The sequence below is a fragment of the Rhincodon typus genome, chromosome 11, assembly GCF_021869965.1.
Source record: "Rhincodon typus isolate 14 chromosome 11, sRhiTyp1.1, whole genome shotgun sequence".
Lineage (NCBI taxonomy): Eukaryota > Metazoa > Chordata > Chondrichthyes > Orectolobiformes > Rhincodontidae > Rhincodon > Rhincodon typus.
The window spans coordinates 55467100-55491755 of record NC_063342.1 but is presented as its reverse complement, the minus strand read 5'-3'; the positions used below and the strand labels follow the sequence as shown (position 1 = coordinate 55491755).

At 39.2% G+C, this 24656-nt stretch overlaps 1 protein-coding gene across 1 annotated transcript in view; it reads left to right on the top strand.

Annotated features, from left to right (window-relative positions):
- tmem47 (transmembrane protein 47) overlaps positions 1-24293 on the top strand; it is a 47941-nt gene extending 23648 nt beyond the window's left edge. Inside the window, exons 2-3 of the mRNA XM_048603333.1 lie at positions 3172-3312; positions 22982-24293. Coding sequence (XP_048459290.1) covers positions 3172-3312; positions 22982-23160 — 320 coding nt within the window. The 3' untranslated portion in view covers positions 23161-24293. The remainder of the gene's footprint in view (positions 1-3171; positions 3313-22981) is intronic.
- The last annotated feature ends 363 nt before the right edge of the window (positions 24294-24656 follow it).

Here is a 24656-nt window from a genome sequence, read left to right as displayed (position 1 = left end):
GATGTTCTCTGAAACTGTCTCCGAGCCTACGCTTGGTCTCACCGATGTAGAGGAGGCCACATCCAGAGCAACAGATACAGCAGACCAAGTTGGCAGATGTATAGGTGAACCCTTTCTGATATGACAGGTTTGCTTTAGGCCTTGAATGGAGGTAAGGAGGGAGGTGTAGGGGCAGGTGTAGCACTTCCTGCGGTTACAGGGTGTGGTGGGTTTAGTGGGGAGTGTGGAGCAGACGAGGGAGTTGCGGAGTGAGCAGTCCCTCTGAAAGGCAGATAGGGGTAGGGAGGGAAATATCTCTTTGGTCATGGGGTCAGATTGTAGGTGGCAGAAGTGGCGGAGAATGACAAGCTGGATGCAGAGGTTAGTGGGTTGATGTGAGGACCAGGGAGATTCTGTCTTTATTTTTCGTGGGGTTGGGGAGGAAATTTGAGGGCCCTCAAACCTCACTCCGCATCTGCCAACTTGGTCTACCGTATCTGTTGCTCCCGATGTGGCCTCCTCTACATCGGTGAGACCAAGCGTAGACTCGGAGACAGTTTCGTAGAACATCTGCGCTCTGTACGCAACAAACGACAACACCTTGTTTTAACTCCCCCTCCCACTCTCTGGGTGACATGTCCATCCTGGGCATCCTTCAGTGCCACAATGACACCACCCGCAAACTGGAGGAGCAGCACCTCAAAATTCCACCTCGGGAGCCTACAGCCCGATGGCCTAAATGTGGAATTCACCAGTTTTAAAGTCTCCCCACACCCTGCTCTCCTCCCATGTCCAACCCTCCCTCTCATCCTCACCTCCTTGACCTGATACAACCTGTCCATCTTCTCTCCCACCTATTGAACCCGCCATCCCACTAACCAATCCCCACTACTTCCTACCTGCACTCACCTAACACCATCCCACCTACCTTCCCCACCCAGCCCTCCTCTCTCTCTATTTATTTCAGAGCTCCCTTCCCCCTCCCCATTTCTGAAGAAGGGTCCCAACCCGAAAAGTCAACTTTCCTGCTCCTCTGATGCTGCCTGGCCTGCAGTGTTCCTCCAGCTCCATACTGTGTCGTCTCTGACTCCAGCATCTGCAGTTCTTGCTATCTCAAGATTTCTGGATTTCCTTCCTTAGCTTCTAGCTAAGTGATCCTGCAACATCTTGAAAATCTTGTTATTGTGGATTCCTCAGCTGCCTATCCTGTTTGCTGACTGCTTTCTCATAATTTTCCAAACTAATTCTGCCAGTTGCTTTCTGACAAGGCACTGTGAGAATGATTGTTTGCTTCTTTATCTAATTGCAAATTAGGCATCTCTTTCAACTTTGTTCTTCAGAAATTTCAGACTGATTTTGAGCCCCATCTGCATTCTGCACAGTGACTGATAACTTTAGTATTTTCTTTGCTTAAAGTGCAGGTGCTTGAATAATGATCATCTCCCATTGCCTCTCTCAGTCCAGTGAGGTACAGTGTCCATGAAGCTAAGAATTACAACTGCTTTGGTTGTTCCCAAATTGAGCAGCTTTATTCTGTCCATGAACACCATAGACAAATTAAACAAAGGGTGTAGGTGTTCCAACACCCATACTCCTCTCTACAGTAAAGTAGCGTGCAACACAAATGCAAACCAATTATATTTTACCCTCAACACAAATATTTGATTCCTTGACCCATACGAATAACTTACAGACTTACACAAAATTCCCGTTTCCAGACTCTCTCTAGTTCCATTGAGAAGCCCAGAGATGCATCACCCATTATTTAACTTCCATCTGTGACCTAGTAAGATAAATACTGTTTGTTTTACTATTTACCTTTCAATTTTAGAAATTAAAGTCGTCTAAAATGTGAATTACGGACTAGATTTTCTTCATATCACTAACCGCACACTAAGTGTAAGAGATGAAGGTAATGTTGAAGTGACAGATGTGCTTGGGAACCACTGTGATTTCCTAAATAAAAACCAAAAGAACTGCGGATGCTGTAAATCAGGAACAAAAACGAAGTTGCTGGAAAAGCTCAGCAGGTCTGGCAGCATCTGTGGAGGAGAAAACAGAGTTAACGTTTCGGGTCCGGTGACCCTTCCTCAGAACGTTGTTGTTGTTGACTGTGATTTCCTATCTGTAGTTTTTGCTCTCAGCTTCCCCACCTAGACAACATTGTTAAGATCGATTTACAATGGTTTTGGACGCAACCATTGTGCGCTGTACTTTATTGTTGTTTTTAACAAATTGTGGAAAGTTTGTATAATTTTTATAAAAGCACGAATCCATTGTTCACATTTTTGTATTTTGCTTGCTAGTTACAGAGTTTCTTTTATATGTTGGCTCATCATAATAGAAAAATAGAAAAATGCTTGCTTTTCTTTGTATTTAATAACTTGAGCGAAAATAAGGTTTTAGAAATGGAACTTTTTCAATTCCATGATTGGTTTTAAGATATTTTCTAAGTTTTCGATAATGCAGGAGTTTCTGGTCTCAGTTAAAAAGCAAGTCTGAGAAAGGATGAAAGTCACCTTAAGTAAATGGACAGATTAAAATATTCTTTTTATCAAACAGTTCACAACAATAGTCTGAAGAATAATAACACATTTTCAAAAGTTAATTTAATTGATTAATCAGTGGATAATACCTAATTCAGTTTACTTATGGAAAAGTACCTTGCAACTAACTTGTGATTTTGGTCACTTGTGGATTCTGTGTCTTTTCAAATCAAAGTTTAATCTACTTGCAGTCACTTAAATGTTAGTACGCAGACCCATAATATCATAGCTTTTTACCTGGCCTGGTATAAAATCAGATCAAATTTTGATACTTTGCATGCTGTGGAAATTCCTGTTTAGTGAATACCAGATTCATCCATGTTGGATTACATCCCAAAAGTTAGATTTGAAATTAGGTAATAGATGTTTATATTTTTAAACTGCTCCTCTGCTTTGGAATTGTTGACCCCTGCCAAATGCAGGAAATAATTCTTGTCAGATTTTGCTGTCTTTTCATGTAATATATGGGCAAAGTGCCGTTGTTTTCTTTTTGCATTTTACAGATTTGAACCTGCTGTTCAAATGTTACTTTTTCATACACTGATTCATTTGTACACTTACTTTGTGAATATTGGAACATGACAGTTTTATGTTATGTGATTTTATGTATATTCAGATTGTTCCACTTTTATGTTCTGTGTTATAGATTGGGAGATTGCTACAGTTGCTTTGCTTCTGGCTGGAGCAGCCATCATTATCATTGCCTTTCTGGTGGCTCTGATCTCAATCTGCCAGGGAACTCGTCGGAGATTCTACAGACCTGTGGCTGTCCTGTTGTTTGCTGCAGGTAATTCATTAATCAGTCTGAATCCTATACAACTTGTATGCTCATATTAAGTATGAAGAGATGTTGTAGAGTGTGGAAATGATTCTGCTGCATGCAGTCTTTTAGTTCTTTGTTGCACTACCAAGTTTCAGCTGCATATGTTTTTAAAAAAAATGTTGATTTTTAGAAATGTGAAATAGAAAATATGTGGAAAGAAAATTGGTCATAAGATAAAATTAGTTTGTTTTTCACTTCTGTTCATGGAGCATGGGTTCACAGGTGCTGATGACATCCTTGACTAAGGAGCCATTCATACAATGTGAAACAAGACAATGAGCACTGGCGGATAATCAAGTGTCAGAGAATCACAGCTAACTCCAATCCTGTCCTCACTCAACATAAACCCATGCTCTTTTGCAATAGTGATTGGGAGCCGTTGTCAACTTTCAGAGCTAAGGTCTGTGATGCTGTGTTGCTCCTTTCTTGGTCAAGAATTCAAGTATACACTGTTATGTCTGCAAATACTACCATCTTCAAGCTCCCCTCTAAGCCCTTCAGCATCCTGCCTTGGAAATATATTGTAATTCCTTCATTGTCGCTGGGTCAAAATGCTGGAATTCCCGCCCTAGTGACATTGTGAATCAACCCACAGCAGGTGGATTGCAGCAGTTCAAGGGGGCAGCTCGCTACCGCCTTCTCAATGGCAACTAGGGACGGGCAGTAAATGCTGGCCAAGCAGCAATGCCCACATCCCACAAAAATGAATTTTAAAAAAAAAATTATTTGGAACATTATAGTGGGAATTCCTCTTCAACTTGTGAAACATAAAACTGTCTGAGCTAATATATTTGTTTAATAGGCACCATATTATTTGTAGGACCCTGGCAGAAAGTTGCTACTTTTCATTTCACACTTGTTGCAAAATTGTCGCACAAATATTGCACAGGATTACGGTAGGATAAGTGTTGAGCTGTTACTTGTGTGAAATTCATGATGTACCTGCAACGTACTTTCTGTGTCAGAAATACGTTCAAGTACTTGTATGAAAGATGTCAGAGCGTCTCATTCAACAGCCCACACGTCAAAAGTAACCCTGCAGGTTTTTATTGCTGAATTTTCAATGGCATTTGGCTTCATCTAAAAGCCTACCAATATTTTTCTCCAATATACTGTGCCATAGTGCCCTGTATTATCAGCCCCAGTGTGAGTCCTGTATAATGCACATCGATGAAATAGAGAGTTTCCATCACCATTATGGATTTTGGGTCCTTTTTAATGTTGCTTTTTAGCAACATTCAGCAAAGCAGAAGCATGATAATGCTACCCTCCCTCCCCCCGCCCCAGCACACTGTCAGGAGAGCTGTGCAGTCAAAAAGATACCAAACAAAGATAAATGGAAGCATTGGCCAGAGATACAAACAAAGGAATAAGGGCAATAAAATTCAAGGAAAGCACAATAAAGGACAGATATATAGAGAGAAAAACTGTTGATGGAACCAAAAAGATCAAAATGAGAGTGAAGGAGCAGCAAAGGTTGAAGAAACCAAAGCAAATATTACGTAGCGTGAGACAATGGGAGCAATTTTAACTTTTGGGACCAGTACAAATATATCAGATCAAAACTCACATGGCACCAGGTTATAGTCCTACAGATTTGTTCAAAATCACAAGCTTTTGGAGCTTTCAGGTGCAGTGAGAGGACAGCACAGAAACACAGTTTTTAGGCAGAGAGATGAAGGGCAGAGAGATCAAAGGTGTGAGTGGAGTGAACAACCTTAAAATGGCTGGCTGACTGCCTCCTGTTGAATCTTTAATCATTCATATGTTCTTGCATTCTAAAAATTGCAGAAGCAGGGCATGGAGAACTCTGTTAGAAAGGAGACACAAGTTTCGATCGATTAAGATGCAAATTCCAGAGTCTGTTTCAAGTCACTGCCCGGGATATTTAAAGGTTTCATTAGGGTCTGCTTAACTTTCCAAACTTCAAACAGGCAGAGCGATAAGAATACACAGTAGGTGACATCTCAGGTCAGACACTGAATTGTAGGTGCGAGGCCTTGTCCAGAAATGTCTCAGAGTTTTAACCTGGAATCAGGCTGGTTTTATTCCGAAAGCAGGAATTTATAAAGTGCCACACTGACTGTGACAAAATAGAATGTATCTGCAAATAACCAAAATCTTGGATGAAATGATTCACCCCATAGGTTTATGTGTGTACCTGTGTGTGCTTGAGAGAGCGTGTGTGTTTGAAAGTAATAATTAATCCAAAACTGTACAAACTAATTAAGGTAGAGAGATGATAACAATTTATCCAGGTGATGGTGTCAAAACAGAACAGCAAGGAAGATTTTAGAGATACAGAACAATGTGGTGGGGTCACATGTAGCATGATATGAACTTAAGATTACGGTTGAGGACGTCTTCATCGGTATGGAACTTGGCTATCAGTCTCTGCTTGGCGATTCTGCGTTGTTGTATACCCTGTATACCACAACAGGGTGGAGAACATGCTTCAAAATTTTCATATGCAGTTTTGGAGACCTAGAAGTTGCACAGGAAGAGAAAACCCTTTCGAGAGACACTGCAAAGGCAATGGGAATAGAAACCTGTTGAGATTGATGATAGCAGTATGGCTCAGAGAATTCAGATGCAGTGCGCTCGATACTGTGCAGGTGGGGTAAAACAGATTTGCAAGAATATGGCTGCCCTGGCCCATAGGAAGTACCTACATAGCCTCCTTTCATAATCCAAGTTTTCTAAGGCCCTGAGAATCTAGTCAGCGGGTGTTGACGATAACAGTACAGTTAAAATGCAACTGCATGGCTTTGTTAAAGTATTTAAATATACAGTTACCTCAGGGACATGGATTGGTTGCCTGTCACCCAGCTCACTTGGTTTCAAGCAGAAGGGGACCGGTTATGTTTTTTTTAATATTTCTAAACTGCTATCCCATTCTAAGGGGAAGGGGAGGTATAAATCAATCCCTTTGCTTTCTCCTCACTTAACATGCCTTTTTCCACATGTATCTTTCCTCTTGCTTTTATTCTTCATATTTTCTAAATCCTCGTTGTAAATATGTTTCTATTCCTGTCTTATCTCATCCCTTCTATAGTGTCTGGCCTCCTGTTCAACACCAGCTTTGCATTATTTAAGAGGCTTTTCTATCATGTTTCCATTTCAACTTTTAATTGTCAATTTCTTTTTCCATTGTGTTTAGCCTGATATATTCTTTTTTAAATTATTGAATCATTTCTGAAAGGTGTTTTGCAGAAAATGTGGCTGTTTGCACTCTTATTCTTCCATATATGTTGTAACCTTGTGAACTGTTAATTTTATTTTCAATTGCCATTTCTATTTTTGACTGATTTAGCCAATGTTATTATTTAAAAATAACATATAATATTAGAATAGTGATAATACAGAAATGATTTAATGATGACTAAATATGAATGAATAAGCATTAAAATAATAAGTGAATAATATCACATTAGAAATGTTACAGCTTCTTTGCAATTTTTTTAAAATTGCAGAGTATGCCCACTGTGTTTTCTTCTGGCCTGAATTGGGCAGCATTTTACTTTTCACAGGCACTTGTACCTTGCTAGCTGTAAACTTGAACAAGACTACTCCTTATCCCTGTGCTGTGTTTTGTATTGAGAATTCAGCTGTAAGACAGGAACACCTGAACAAGCAGCTGCTTTAAGTGGTTGGCTTTGAAACAGTGGACAAGATATGCTGGGTGGTGAATAACTCATTACTCAGCTGTTTAATGACCATTTTTGTTTCTCGATGACAGATCACCTGCTACCAATGCAGTATTCAAATTAGCTATCAGTGAAGTTACAATTTACAAGTAATTGAAATAGATCTCCGTTTCTTGTATTCAACCCACTGTTCCATGAGGTAGAAGGTACGCATATTTTGAATCACAATGTCATTTACATTTCAGTATGGATAGATTGAAAGTGGTGGCACAATTCTGAAGGATATGATCAATTTAGCATTGTAGTCATTATCAGTTATGACTTAGGCTGTGATCTTTATTGGAAATTTCAAACCATTTTTAAACATTCAAAAAAAAACAGATAATTTACCTCTAGGCTTTGACCATGCAGATGATAATGTTTCTCAAGTTACCCAACTCATTTGCAGGAAAAAAATAACTTACGGGATGAGTAAAACTATTCTAAAAATTCTCAAGCTTAAAATAATGTCTGAAAATTGATGTGACCACTGCTGGAATATTTCTCCATGCTTTCTCCTCATGCACCTGTGAGATTAACAATAACAATATGCGATACAGACGCGAAGGAAGGGTACAAACGTAAAACTTACTGTAACTTTATTCTCTCAACTTATTGCTTCTTCTCTTTCCAGGTACTACTAGTACAAATTGTCTGTGTTTGAATGGATACACCAGCAGATAATTATTTGTTTAATATTTTATTAGTTTAGGCCGAGACTATTTCATTTCATGTCTCCCCGAATAATTTAACCAGCTTTGTTTAAGTGCCAGTATTCATTATGTCTGAAATAAGTACTTTTTAAAATATTCACTTAACCTTTCAAGTTAATGATGTGTTAGTGTGGAGAAGAGTAGAGAAAGGTACAAAATTTAACTGTGTACAGTGGAAAAATTACTTGCCAGTGAAAAATTGTTGCCTTTAGTCCTGCAAGTTAAGTTTTTCTGTAATCCAAGAATTAACTAAAGTGCCATTTTAATTTGCAAATTACACATTTTAGCAATTCATATTTTTGAGTGAAATGATTTTCAAATTCATTTTTTGTGCAGACGGGATATTCCTTCAGGTGCTGCCCAGCTCCTGGAGACATTTTGTGTTAACCTCTGAAATGAGGATATAAGCCAGCCGAAGCAATACTGTAGTACCTGTGAGCAAAAGAGTTGAGTTGCAGTCGTTAAGTAATTTCACTTTGGATATTTCTCTACAACAGCAGTCCTGTTTACACCTCTCCTGATTGAAATCTATGTCTTGGGGCATACCTCGTAAGCTTGGAGTACAGTTGCTGATGGTTGCAACAGATCCATCATTGTCTGAATATGGCACAGGTTCAGTTATTGCTTTAAAATGGCAAAGTTACTAAAGCAAAATGATTTGAGGTTAAAAAGGTATGTAGTTCATCAATGCTAAAAGAAACATCCCATTACTGTGACCATATGGTCAAGAACATTACTGAGTAGCCACAAAGCACCCAGAGAGTGGAAGATAAATAGCCAGCATTCATTTTCCATATCAGTACCCATGACATTTGTGAAAAGGGCTGTGGTCAGAACTAAAGTTAATTAGAAAATTAGCAAGCTGGACCTCAAGTAGTAAACTCCATATTCCTCCCAATACTATGGGTGAGTGTGAAAATAAGAGGAAAAAGCAGTTGAATGCGTGACGAGTAAGATGATGTAGGAGGGAGGGCCTTAGATTCTCAGGAAGATGGAATTGATACAAACCAAATGGGTTTCACCATCACAGAGCCAGAACTGAGTTTCATTGTGGAAAATGATGTTAATGCTACTGGGGAAGATTTGAACCAACTTGGCAGGGATGTGGGAACCAGACCATAATATCAGACAGGTATACCAAGGTTCAGAAAATATTGGGAGCAATAGACAGCTCTTGAATAGAGAACAGTGAGCTAACAGGAGGGGTCAGAGTAAAGAAGAAATTAATAACGTTTAAATCTGGTTACTGTACATGCATGTGAAAGATGAAGTGTGCTAAATAAGAATGATGAATTATAGATGCCCACAGCCATCTGGAAATATGATGATGTGCCTACAATAGAAGCAATTACACTGCTCAACGTAGTCTATGCCAACGAGAAGGAAGAATGTTGGAGAACAATTTTGCAAGAATTGCAAAAATTACAGAGTAGATATAACGGGGGACTTAAGTTATCTGAATAGAGTTATGATAGTAATATAAAGAGCGGAGAATGTTTCTGGATTATGCTCAGCAATATTTTCTACAGCATAACATTTACAATTCAACAACAAAGAGCAAGACTTGGTTCTTGGGTTTAAGCTTAGCCAATTAGATTTAATGTCTGTAGGAGAATATTTAAGAGGTATTGATCATTTTATCAAAAGATTTAGGCTGACTAAGGAAAAGGACATTGCAGAATCTACAGTAAGAATAATTAACTGGTAGAAAGCCAGCTTTGATGGAATAAGAATGAATCTAGGCCAAACAAATTGAAGTCAAAGCTTAGCATGAGAAACCGTAGAAGAAGAGAGAGTTTACGGACAATGAGGGTATATTCCCTTGAAAGTGAAAGGCAGAGCAAACAAACCTAGAGCATCGTGGATTTTGAAAGGGATAGAAATTAGGATGAAGAAGAAAAAGTGTGCTAATGACAAGTCAAGTAGAAAATCCATTTGAGAACCATGCTAAATATACAAAATTCAGAAAATAGGTGAAAAAAAAAACAAATAAGAGAAATCACGAGATTCAGGGGCAGAGGTAAGTCTAGTGGCCATCACTAAGGAGGAAATGTTGGGAATGTAAAAACGTCTGAAGGTGCATAAATCACCTGGACCAGACAGACTACACCCCAGGGTCTGGAGGAGATAGCTGTGGAGGCATTGGTGGTGACCTTTGTGATCACTGGAGTTAGGAAGGGTCCCAAAGACCTGGAAAATGGCTAATGTAAGAAGGGAGGAAGACAAAAAAACTGGAAATTATAGGCCAGCTAGCCTAACCTCGATTGATGGTAAGATTTTAGAGACTATTATTAAGGATGAGATTGCGGAGTACAAGTGCATGGCAATATTGGGCTGCGTCAACACGGCTTTGTCAAGGGGAAGTCATGCCTAACAAGTCTGGTGGAATTCTTTGGCGAGGTAATGAGCAGCTTGGACAAAGGAGAGCCAATGGATGTGATCTATTTGGACTTCCAGAAGGCTTTTGACAAGGTGCTAAATTAGACAAGAGCCCATGGTGTTAGGGGCAAGGTACTGGCATAGATAGAGGATTGGCTGACTGACAAATGACACAGTAGGGATAAAGGGGTCTTTTTCAGGATGGCAGCCAGTGACTAGTGGAGTTCTGTATAGGTCAGTGTCAGAACCACAAATATCCACATTTGTCGTTAACAATCTGGACAAAGGAACTGAAGGCATTGTTACCAAGTTGGCAGATGGCTTAAAGATAGGCAGAGGGATAGGTAGTGTTGGGGAGGCAGGAAAGCTGCAGATGACCTTGGAGAGGCTAGGCCAGTAGGCAAAGAGGTGGAATATAATATGGCAAAGTGTGAGGTTAGGCACTTCGGTAGGAAGAATAGAGGCATAGAGTATTTTCTAAATGAATCTTAGTTCAGGATTATCTTCAGGTTAACATGCAGGTTCAGTTGGCAGTTAGGAAGGCAAGTGCAATGTTAGCATTCATTTCAAGAGGGCTAGAATATTAGAGCAGGGATGCACTGCTGAGGCTGTATAGAGGTCTGGTCAGGCCACATTTGAATATTGTGAGCAGTTTTGGATTCCATATCTAAGGAAGGACATGCTGCCTTTGGAGGGGATCCTTTGGAGAGGAGGTTTATAAGAATGGTCCTGGGGATGAAGGACCTGTCATATGAGAAGGCATTGAGAACTCTGGGTCTATACTTGATAATGTTTAGAAGGATGAAGGGGGAGCTTATTGAAACTTGCAGAATACTGAGCAGCCTGGATAGAGTTGACATGGACAAGGTGTATCCATCTTATGAGTGTGCAGAAACATGAGTCAGAAAGCTCCATCTTCCTCAGTATCAGGAATAATGCCAGAGAACTGGAGAACTGCAAACTGTACATTCATGTTAAAAAAAAAATTGACAAGATAAACCCAACAGCTACAAGCCAGTCAGCTTAACGTCCATTAGTGACGGTGGAACTTCTAGAAACAATAATTTGGACAAAATGAAAATGGCATAAATGAATAATTTGGACAAAACAAATGCAGGTTAATCTTTACTTCTTTTCAGACAATGTTTAACGAGCTCTCTGTCATTTTTTTAAAAGGTAACAGAGGAGGGTTCAGCAGGATGTTGCTGCTGGTGATATAGACTTCCAAAACACATTTAATCATTGCCACACACCAGAACTGTGGGCAAAGTTATAGTTTATGGAATAAAAGGGAAAGGTGCCATGTGGAAATGAAATTGGCTGAATGACAGGAAACAGAGAATGATGGCTAATAAATGTTTCTAAGATTGGACAAAGGTACAGTTTTGAAGGGGATGCAGAAACAGAGGGACCTGGATATGTATATGCATGGTGGCTGTAGTGATTGAGGGTGGTTAATAAAGTAAATAATATCCTAGACTTGATTAATGTGACCAAGAGTACTACAGCAAGAAGGTTTTATTTAACTTACATGAAATACCATACAATTTGGGCAAATATGTTTACTAAAAACAGCACAGGTGTTGCACGTCAGTATGATACATGAATTCTGCAGATACTTATCAAAGTACCACCTGCAGGAGTAATGCTTACTTCAAACAGTTAACTTTCAATTTATTGTGAATCCAAGTACTGAATGTGAAAGATATATACTCAAATAGATAATGGTATGCTTATGGTGAATCAGATGGTACCATGATTTCTGACATTGATGTGACGCACATAATGGATTCAATTACAATGTGACTGATTTACTGTGATTGGGGGAAAAAATACGTGATATGAGATTAAACGCTGTGACTGTCCATTTTTGACTGAACTGTAAATTTATTTGCCTGGTGTACTGTGTACTTTTACTGGCTTCAATTATATCGCTTACCTTTTAAAAACACCAGAATTACAATAACATTACAGAAAAAACAGATGATGATTTAGGAGTGGTGAAGTGATTGTAGAATATAGACAGAAGTAGTGAGTTCCAATGTTGTGATTAACTTAGTCAGAGTCTGGCAGCAGAAAACCAAAGCAAAATCCTTTACACTGTTATGCAACCAAACAGATAAGTCATCCAAAACGATGCTACCTACATCTTAACTCGTGCCAAACCCATCACCGTTGTATTCAATGAGCTACCTTCTGAGGAAGGGTCACTGGACCTGAAACATTAACTCTGATTTTTAGTCTTTCTTATCTCTGTCTTCAAATCCCATCCCAGCCATACCTATGATATCTGTTATCTTCTCCAAATTTATAGCCCTCCAAGATATGTACTCCCTTCAATTCTGGCCTCGTATATCCCAAATTTTAGACGGACGACAATGGTCGGTCATACCTACAGCTGAGAAGGCCCTAAGCTTTAGAATGATCTCCCTAAATCTTGCTGCCTCTTTTCCACTCTTTCCTCACTTAAGACATTCTCTAAAAACCTATCTCTTTGACCAAGATTTTGGCCATCCATCCTATGTGGCTTGATGTCAAATTTCTGCACCCTCACCAGCTCAGATTCTGATACCTTGGTGGGTACTCTAGCTGGATCAGAGTGGGAGCACATGCTGGTGAACAGATCACTGCTACCTCTCTGCAACTGTCTGATAAAACGCCTCATGTCACTGGCATTCGGAGGACTGCCAGAGTACAGGGATCTGCTCAGCCCCAGGTCAGAGATAATCTTGCAGTGCCAGCCATTAGCAACTTCATACAACTGCACAATCAGACACAGGAACAGCAGGCACATTTGTTGGTGGCATTGGGAAAACAGACTGAAAGTTTGGAGGGCTCCACCAATGCTTTTTGTATTGTCCTGCCTCTGGCATGAGAGCATCTTGATGCCTCAATGAACAGGTCAGCAGCTGCACTGGAGAGCCAGGTCCAAAACCCACACTGTCTGATGATTATGGACATAGGTCTGCACTCTGTCAATCTAGCTGTTGGGTGCTCAGCACACACAAAGACCACCACAGCTTTTGTGCCTGGATCCATTGAGGATGATCCGATGAGCCTCTGTGGGCAATATCAAAAACAAAGCAGCTCCTCAGCACTTGCAATACACTTGCAAATAACATTTGGAAGAGTATACTCCAAACACTGGCACATGGAAACACCTCATATGGAGGCAGACGGGCTGCTTCTACATGTATGTTGCACATTGTATCAGAGTCTCAGAGATCTATTGCTCAAGGCTTTTGGTGCACATCCAATCAGAGATTATTGCTGCCACACATAGAAGGAGGACTTCTCCCACTCCCAAACCCTACTGTACTCAAGAGAGACAGTATTACACATAGGATAATGGTGTGGAGGTTTTATGGCCAAGGTGTGAAGGGAGAAACACCCGTACAGTGTGACGGCGATAGCACTGTGTAACTTTGTTACTCTGACAACTCGGGTGAAATTTTCCAGGATGCAAACCATTGCTTGCACTTCCCAGCAATTGGTAAGATTGGTTCCTAATATTGAATAATGTGGTCAAGTGTTCTTGGGCCAGAATCTTTAGCCAACATGAAAAGTCAATCCTTAAAACTCTCGGAACATTTTGTGCTCATCCATGATTTTCATTAGATAGAGGTCTGTTTCATGCTATTGTCCTTTTGAAGGGCCTCACATTGATATGAAACTATACCAATTCCCTCAGAGAATGAAAAGTTTTTTCTGGCCTCTCTGGCTATGGTAGCAGCCATTTTTATTTCCATTGTGTACTTATGATTTGGGTGAAAATGGAAGGAAACTTGACTGAATCCACTTGGAGCCTTGACTGCTTTCTTTTTCAAATGCATTTTGCTTTCATTTTACAAGTTATTTCTTTGTTTTGCAGGTACTTTATGGCAGTTGTTAATAAAGTTTGACTTTCTACAAAGTTTGTGTCAGTTCTTATCTACAATTCTGAACAGGTTTATGATCATTGAATGAGTCAGTTGCCATATCTCCAGTCACAAACGTATGTGTCTAAACAGATCTTCTTGCAGTTTCCCCAGTGTGTGACCCATGCAGTAATCTGCAGATTCCTGTCTGATAGTTCCTTTCTTTCAGCTAACATCTGGCTCTGATAAAGCTGTTTGAAATTCTCCAAATTCGTCTAGCCTGGAACATTGATTCATAAGTAAATCTCAAACTACGAACTGCTCCTAAGAATGACAACCTGCCTGATTAAACCGGAGATCTCAGGAATTGAAGATGAATCTCCTGCACAGTCATTTGAACAATATAAAGGAAAATCAGAAAGACCCAGAAAACTGTGTGTTTAATTTAATTGCAGTTGTGTGCTTACATTTATTAATAATAAATATTTTGGAGAAGTTGGGGGAAGACTATTTGACTGGTAAGGTAGTTGGATGTATGGTCACCTGCTGAAATATCCAGGAGTAATTCCAACACAATTAGCAACTCTAGCTGTTTCCCCTTCCTTGTTAAAGAATTGCCTTTGATTTACTCTGTCTCTGTTGCTTTCTTTTTTTTTAATAACTTGCCAGATCCATGTAGCTAGTGTCAGCCATCTTCAGTTGCTTCATCAATGAGCTTCCCTTCATCTTTGGGACAGAGGTGGAGATGTTCACTGATGATTGTCCAGCACCATTTATTTCTCCTTGCACGCTGATACATTTCAGGTCCATTTACAGCAAGGCAACATTTGGGTTTGGAATGCGAAGTGGCAAGTAATGTTTAAGCCACACAAGTGCCAAGCAATGACCACAAGAGAATCTAACCATCACCCTTACTCCTTGACAGTCAGTTGCATTACCATTGCTGGATTCTCCTTACTAGCAAGCCTGAGGGGTTACCATTGACCAGAAACTGGACAGTCACACAAATACTGTAGCTGCAAGATCAAGTCAAACGACAGGAATTCTGTGATGAGTAGCTCACCTCCTGACTGCCCAGTACCTTTTTGTCATCTCCAAGGACTGGCGTGCAATGGAATAGCCTCTCTGGATGAGTATAGCTCCAACAACCAGCAGGAATGTCTGCACCATCCAGGACAGAACTGATTGGCAGCCTATCCATTACCTTCAACATTCACTTCCTTCACCGCTGACACACACAGGCAGAAGTGCAACATTTACTAACTCAACAAGGTACCTTTGACAGCACCTTCCAAACCCAGGACCTCTCCCACCTGGAAGGACGTGGTTTGGAGCTGTTCCTTCACTGTCATTAGGTCAAATTTCTGCTTGTCTCCAGGGCAGTTGGGGAAGGGCAATAAATCATGGCCCAGCGAGCAGCACCAGCATCCCATGAATGACTTAAAAAAACAATCAACTTCAGGAACCTAGGACAGAAACAGAAATAGCTGGGAAATCTCAGCAGATCTGGCAACATCTGTGGAGAGAAAGCACCGTTAACATTTCAGGTCCAGTGACCCTTCTTCAGAACTGAATGTTCTTCTTTTGAATAGGGCTTTTTTCTTTACATCATTTGAAATACTGACTTACATTTGAGTAATAAAAGCAAATTGGCATCAATATGTGGGTGTGTTAAATTGGCATTAGTTTGGTTCCATATCTATGTATATATACATAGAAAAAGGCAGGGAACTACAGACTGGTGAGCCTGACATTCATGGTGGGTAACTTATTGGATAGTGGAACTGTAAGGAGCTGCCAAACGAGGCTCATCAAGTTGCTGCAGTGCATCATGTATGTGATACATACTGCTGCCACAGTGCAGCAGTGGTGGAGGAAGTGGATGTCTACCCTGGTGAATGTGGTGCCAGTCAAGCATACTGCTTTGTCTAAGATTGAATTTAAAAAAAAAACACTTTCATGAGATGTGGACAAAAAGGACAACGGCAGCAGCAGCATGGGAATGCCATCAGCTGCAAGTTCCCCTCCAAGTCACATGCCATCTTGTCTTGGAGCTATTTCATTGTTCCTTTGATATCACTGGGTTTAGCTTTTTGAAGGTTGTTGCAGCTGCACTCTTCCAAACAAAAGAAGAATACTCCATCACATTCTTGATTTATGCCTTGTCAGTGATGTGGATAGGCAATGCATTAAATTTATGTTCAAAGGAAACCTTCAGGAGGTTGATGGTAGAGGGTTCAGAAATGGTAATTGAATTGAATGTTAAGGGGAATTGGTTAAATTTTCCAATTAAAGACAGTCAATGGCCAGTTCTTGTGCAATCCAAAAGTTCCTCCTTAGTCCAAACATGAATAGTGTTTATGTATCATTTGCATATGGGCAATGACTGGTTCATTATCTGTGAAGTTATAAATGGTGCTTAATACTACACAATATAAGCAACTTCCCCACTTCTGACCTTATCCTGAAGAAAAGTCATTGATGAAGCAGTTATATACTTTGTGCTTAGATTACTATCCTGACAAACTGGTGCAACTATGACTTGGGGCTTGAGATAATTGTCCTTCAACACTCACAACCATATTTTATTATGCTGGGTATGACTCCCAACCAGTGGAGAGTTTTACCCTGATTACCGTTGACATCAGTTTTGCTGGGACTCCTTGATGGCACACTGATGCTTTGCTGTAATGATGTTTGGAGCCAAGTTGTCTTGATGGAATAGAAACTGTGCATCAGTGAACGGGGTCATTGCTGAATAAGTGTCACTGATTGCATTGTAGATGACGTATTCTGTGATGGATGCTGATGGCCGAAAGTAACTGATGGGGCAGTAGTTGGCTTGTTTGGATTTGTCCTCTCTTTTGTAAACAGGACATAGCTGGGCAATTTTCCACAATGTCAAGTTAGAGTCAATTCTGCCTTTGGGTGATGCTGGGTGATTCCACACTGTTTTATTTTTATTTGACTTCCGATGCTCACATAACTGGCTTGTTAGAGACTTTTGGGGCAGTTAAGTGTCAGCCCCATTTCCATGAGTCTCATTTAGATTAGATCATGGAAGGATGACAGAATTTCTTCTGTAAAGGGTATCTGTGAGCCGGGTGGGGATTTACAACAATCTTGTAGTTTCATGATTACTGTCACTAAGACTAGCTTTATATTCCACATTTATTTAATTAAATTTAAATTTCCCCAGCTGCCATGGTGCAATTTGAATTCATGTGCCCAGCCCATCAATCAGGAATTCTATGGATTATTAGTCCAACAACGTATATTACAACAATACTCTCTCTTCCTTGGAAACTTTGAATATCTGTTGTGATTTTTATATTGGTGAAAACAGGGGAAAAGTTTTGTAATTTGCTTATTGGAAACATTCTTTCAAGAATATGTTGTCGAATTGATTCCAGAAGAAAAAATTCAAATTATAAAGTCATAATGATAGGTTAGGGAACACATCAGATTACAAAGATACTGCTCCGTCGAGTAATTGAAAGATTCTTCACGTCTCTGAATCCACACCCAACAAATTCAGTGCTGATCCAGTAAATAAAAACAGGAGGAGCCTGATAAACTTGAGCTGTCTCCTTAAATGCATCAGTTCTGTCATGCAACAACCAGATGTCGACTGTTGAATTAGAGTTCAGGATCGATGCTAATTTGGGAGCAAGTCAACTCAGTGATGAAAATAGTAGGCCTAAGAGAAACAGGACTCAATCTTAATTCTGAGCAATGTGGGATTTAAAGGAAACTGTTGCAGGGACAGGGGGTTAGTGTTGAAACAGTCGAAACTGACAGTACTTATGTTATCTAATGAGAAGATATTTTCAAATGTGAATAGTATGGTGATGTATAAAATGCTGTAAAACTGACATCAGCAACCACATCCACTCAAGTAACTATACTAGACAGCTATAGTCTATATTATGTATAATATTCCACACATTCAAGAGTTTACTGGAACACCAAAGAGACAGATAAGTCACTTTTAGGTAAGACAGATGAAATAACTCCTCTGAGGCTGGTGTCCCATCACCAAGTCACCCCTTATTTTCATGTGGAAAGTCCTCAATATTGATCCAGCTCCCTTGAAGCCAGCTGTCCAACTGAGCAGAATCTCTGACACTCCTGTTTATATCTGTCAGCGAGGCTTCCTGATTGGACCAGATTAACAGCTCCAATCAGGGAACTCATCCAAGAGGTCCACCTGGTTGACCTTGTTTTAATCACTTTGGCAGAGAGAGAGATGTAGGTGACTCAGAGTAGGGATAGTACAGTCTCAGATATACCAAAGATTTTCAAAGAAATTTCAAAGTTTTAACCATTTTTCCTACATTTGCACCTGGTGCTACCTTTATGGTTTTAGTAGAGGTATATAAGGAACTAAATTGACTGCTCTGCTTTGACCAATAAGATGCTTTCTTTTATTCACTCATGGGACGTGAGCACCACTGGCTGGCTGGCTGGTAGTTCTCCTATTACACAATAGTTGCGTCCTTGCATGACCTTGCGCTATAGAAAATCACCATAGAAAATCACGTTATAAGAAAGTTACTGTATCTGTACAGCAGAAAGTTTGTGTTATCCATATAGTGTCCACTATTCATCAATTGTGTTACAGCCAATTTGCAATAACAAAATATGCATTTTAGCAGAACTATCTGTATTGCCTGTCCCTCGCTGCCCTTGAGAAGGTGGTGCTGAGCCACCTTCTTCAACTACTGCAGTCTACTAGCTGTAGGTTGACCTACAATGCCCTCAGGGAGGTGTGCAGATAGGCCTTAGATATGGTGTATAAGAAATGAAAGCCAGGAGGTCTGGGTAACGGCAGAGGCTTCTCCTCTTTGTGTTCCCCAAGAAAGGTGCTTGTGAGCTGGGTTGCATAAATATTGGAAGGACTGGATGCCTTGAGCCTCACTTGACAAAACGTTTTAACTGAAAGGGGGAAAGTTCCACCTAATATGTCTGAGGCTGTATGTAGTTGTGAGCTTTGTGACCTGCAGAAAGCTATCTTTAGTCCTTTGGAACTCCCTGGTATCCTGTGGTCCTACAAGAAAAGATGTATAAGTGCAATGGGATGTACTCATGATGGAAATGCATGAAACCACTTAAGGATAAAGATACCCTAGACTTAGGTGCAAATGTGCAATTTTGAAAATTGTAGATGACGTAAAATTTTGAAGTATTCTGAACTGCAAGGAAGATCATAATAAAACTTCACGAAAATGAAGACAGGCCCATATAATGACACTACAATAGACAAATTGTACTTAATCCAGAATTGCAAAGTGATTCATTTTGTAGCGGGAATGAGGAAGGCTGATATGAAACAAAGGGCACAAGTACAAGGGAGTGAAGGAGCTGAGGGATCTGGGCATATGATATATGCACAAATCATTGAAGGCAACAGGGCAGGTTGAGAAAGTGGCTAATAAAGTATAGGAGATCATGGGTTTTATGAGTAGGCTAATGTTATGGTCTCAGCTGATGTTATTACTGGAAAAATCAGATCCCAAACTGATATATGCTTCAATAGAGATAGTAAGAACTGCAGATGCTGGAGTCAGAGATAACACAGTGTGCAGCTGGAGGAACACACTGTTTCTGAACAAGGGTCCCGACCCCAAACGTCGGCTTTCCTGTTCCTGTGATGCTGCCGGGCCTGCTGTATTCCACCAGTTCCACACTGCGTTATCTCTGGTTCTGTAGAGTTTTTTTTTGTTTTAATGAGTTGATCATATGCTGAAACACGAATATGCAATGCTACAGATTTGGCTTTAGTGATAAAACCAAAGTTTATTTCACAAAAGAAATGAAGATAAAATAGTTAACCAAATTATTTACACCTAACACAAATGTAAAGAGTTTGAAACACATGGTAAAATGCAATCGCATTAATCTCAAAGCACTCTTTTGCAGTACTCAAATCAGAGAGAATTCCCTTCATTACCCCAGATCGGGTTTGACTCACCTATGTTTCACTTCCCAGTCTTGAGCATCAGATAGCCTCTTCCTTGATTCTCATGTAACTGAGCATGGATTTTCTCACTTCTGGTATGGAGCATTCAAACTAAACTCCTTACACTAAAGTAACCTCTTTCATAATGAACCTAAACCGCCTCCTTTTCTCAGGAGCAACTGTTTTATACGACCAGCTTCAACCAAGATCTCTGAAAACTGCCCCCATCTGAAACAGAAAAACTTTTTTCCCCCCAAGCTATGGGTGTTTCCCCTCATCAACAGAGAAATAAAAAAATCAATCCTTGATCTTCAAATGCACAACTGGTTATTTTCTTCGGTTGTAAAAACCTCTCGGTGTAAACAAATTCCCATTAACCTGCCAGAACATTCTCCCTCAGACTATTTAAAAAGAAAGATAAACTACTATGGCTACAGAAATACCTGCAAGTTAATCATTGAACTCTTTCAAACTTACAGAAAACCGATGTACAACTAGGTCAAAATTCTAAAATCCAAAATAAATGATATTGAAACATGTATAATTCATATACCTTACATTATACTATATGGCACAAATGCAAGAAATTTATGATAAACCAGTTTAAGGAACTGGTTTCATGTCCACTGGGTAATAAGCATAGTGCTAGGTAATACGCTTTATAAAGGATGTGAAGACATTAGAGAGAGTTCAGAAAGGATTTATAAGAATGATTCCACGAATGACAAACTTCAGTTATGTGGATATAATCAAGCAGCAGAGGTTGTTATCTTTGAAGATGAGAAGTTTAACAGGAAATTTGATGGAGTACTTCAAAATTGTGAGGAGCTGGAAAAGTAGATAGGGAGAAACTGCTTCTGTTTACGGTAAGATCTAGAATCAAAGGGTAGCGATTTAAGGTGATTGGAAATAAAACACAAAACTAATATATACAGCATGAGTTTAGGATGTGGAATGCACTGCCTGAGCATGTGGTGTAGGAAAATTCACTTGTTGTTTTTGAAGGAGAATTGGACAATTGTCTGAAGAAGGAAAATTTGCAGGCTTTGGATACAGGCTAAGGAGTCAGATTAAGTGAGTCGCTGTTTTAACGTGCTGGCTGAATGGTCTCCTTATGTGCAGTACCCAATCAATGATTGTGTGACCTATTGATCTTATGAATGATGCCTTAAAGAAGTTAAAGCACCTGTAATCATCTAAAATTAGGAACTATCTTCTTGAAATGTACAGAATTAGGCGCACAGTTGATTCCTCAAGTTCAAAATCCCATCTCTCTGTGATAGAATTTTTCTTTGGCATGATTGCATTTCACTGTTTGGCTTGTGTACAGTTACATTTCCCAAATGATGTGTGCAGTATGTATAGTATATGTACTCTGCTTGATTTTCAGATCAAAAGTGCATTTGTATTCATGACAGTATACATTTAAAGATGCGGCATTTAAAGAAGATTCATTTGTCCCACATGTTGTAATTTTTAAAAAATCAGTTCTAGGCATTGCATATATACAGACATGGACAAAGTAAATTTTAATTTATTCCTAATCACACTATTTGTATATGATTACAATGCAATCTACATGGACTGAACTATATGGACACAAAAGTTCATAGTTGAAGAACTTATTGTGATTTAACCATCTCAGATAGGGCAGCAGTGGGCATCATAAGTCGCTTTGACATTGTTGATTTAAGGAGCAGTCCAATTTCACATGGGTTTCCATGTTTGGTATCTCTTATCTGTTTTTGCACATTTGTTTGCTGATTGACAGCCAGATTGGATTCAGAAAGATGCTTTCCTGGGGTTTTGCAGCCTGTCAGGTTCACAATCCAGATTGATAATCATGAGAAATAGAGAAACATAGAAAATATGTGCAGGAGCAGGCCATTCAGCCCATCAAGCCTGTGCCACCATTCAATATGATCATGCTGAAATGATATATCTCAGCTTAACTAAGCACTTTCAACAAAAGCCTGCTTTAACACAGCAAAATCACTCAAAATGTTTCTCAGAAAACCTTCCTAATAAAATTTGATAGCAGGCTATAACAGGAGATGTTGGGTACACGAGAGGGATGTTGTAAGGAGCAACGTAATGGAAGAAGGTGAGAAGAAATTCCAGAGCACAGGCCCTTAGCAATTGAAGGTATATTCACCAATTGTAGAATGCTTATAACAACGTTGCTCAAATGGCCATGATGGGAGGAATGCAGATTTCCCCCAGAGACTTTTAAGACTGGACAAAATCAGAGGCAGATTTAAAACAGAAAAATGGGACCTTCAGTCTACACTAATGCATGAAAAACACATGGATCCTGATGAAGATTGTTACCAAAAAACACATTCTATTCGGTTTGATGACATCATTCATCTGGTGCACAGCTCTTACGAAGGACTGAGATGGTGGTCATATAACATACAAATAAATCAGATAATGAAAATCATCTCAATAGTCTGAAAATGCTCAAACAATGACACTTGATGTGCATTTTATGTTCAATGCATAAATTTCTAATTTTAAATGTATATCTACCTTGAGATGAGTGGGTAAGAGCAGAGAAATTGGACTCACTAGAGGTTATTATTAGATTTAGCAACTCTCTTGAAACAAATGGGTAATATGAAATAATAACTATGGAAATTGGTGTGTATTTAATGTATTTAGTGATCTCAACCCAACTGTTATATTTAATAGAATATATACAAGTGGGACAAAGACCAGGTGGCACCTGAAATAATGCCTTGAACATTTTTTGACAAATTACTGTAATGATCATGATATTTCAAATTCTAAGATTAATTTTTAGCCTTTGAGTGAAAGGACTGCAACTTTTCACATTGTGTTATGCACCATAGAGTACTGAAATAACAACACTAAAACATTTCTCTATTTTGTTGCTGAATGTTATAAATAAAATGTATGTGGTTGAACACAAAGTAGAGACCATAGGGTCTGCAATATCAAAATATTCCACTTTTCTTATTTGTAGCCAAAAGACAGGTGGCTGTTGCATTAACCACATGTATTTCTGTATAGTTGTTCTGCAGGTATGTGGACTCATTTTGTACCCAATCAAATTTGTGGAAACAGCTACCATGCGAACATATCATGAATTCAACTGGGGATACGGCATTGCCTGGGGAGCTACCATCTTCTCATTTGGGGGAGCTGTGCTTTACTGCTTAAACCCGAAGAACTATGATGACTACTACTAGAGTAGAACTGATTCCACTGACATACTTAAAGTAGAGCTCACTACTTATGCTTACTTGCTGTTCTTTCAGTTGAAGTGTGGCATTTAACCTGCTCTATCAATGCATTATCCACTTTGACTTCAACGAAGATAATTGCTTTAACTCCTGCACCAGGCTTTAAAAAAGTTCTGGAAAAGTTATAGCTGTAATGTTTGTACATTGGCAGTTTTACATATGGAGAGCTGGAATGCAGACTTTTGGTAATGTGTCATTATCTAAGAAGAATCACAGAAGAGCTTGGCTTATAGTGAAGAATATTAAACAAAAACCACAGCTGCAAGATGTTAATTTCAATCTGTCTGCAGAGAAAGAACTTACCCTAAGTATGATAGTTTTGTGTTCCCTGTATTGAGGCTGGGAACTTATGCTTCATTTTTGGATTTCGTTCAGATAAAGTAACATCTGCTGATTGCTCTGTGGTAACAAGAAAAAGTGCATGCTTGTATCCATTTACCATTATTCAGCAACATCTTCTGTAAACTTCTTGTGTCCTAACGCAAAGTAGACCTCTATTACTCTTGTTTATAATTATTGCAATGTGTTTGGAACAACAGTCCGACTGCTGTGCTGAAGTTCCATTTGTATTGTCAAACTAAAATTGCGGCATTTTCTCTATCATTTTCTTATGCCTAAAAATAAATTTTATGAAATATCTTTAAAGATTAAAAAACAACACATGTATGTATACCTGGAAGCCTCTTGATTCGAAACCCGGGTGAGCATTTTGGTGAGTTGGATTGTCAGAAAAGAGCTTGTATACTATTCTAAGCATTCTAATTTATTTGAGCAACTACTGTATTTTTATATGGACCTCTGCACACAATTTCCTGAATCTTGTATAGTGTTCCTTAAACTGTGCCTAAAAATACTTATTTTGACTTACGTCCAAGATAAATATCATATTTCCAGCTATTTGTTACCTCTTTCTTTCTCTGTAACTTTCCTTTTAAGAATAAATATAGATCCATAAATATGTTTACTTATGATAAAAAGACTATTTTGGGAAAGTAAAGATTTTTTGTTTCGGCTGTAAAATATGGCATCGATACAATGAATCAATAAAACTGTGCAGAATAAAAGGCCTACATACTTAATTGATCATTTTATTATTATTTTCTAATGATAATTACATATGATATTTTACAGGTTTGGTTCTATGACTTATTTTAAAACTATTCTTATGTGTATAATAGAATATGCTGCATGTTTAAACTCCCATCAATATTTCCTTCAGTTGTGCGTTGCAAAATTGATGGTCTCAGCAACAAGCGTTTCCTTGGCATACACGAACTTCAACAAACAGGACACATGAAGTAACCAATAAATGCGCTCCAAGTTGCAACAACAGTGGATGCTGCCATACTTTTTATAATGTAACATAATTATGCTCATATCACTGGCAGGAAACCTGCCTTATGGTTTATTGCAATCAGCAACTGGTAAAATACTAGCGTTGC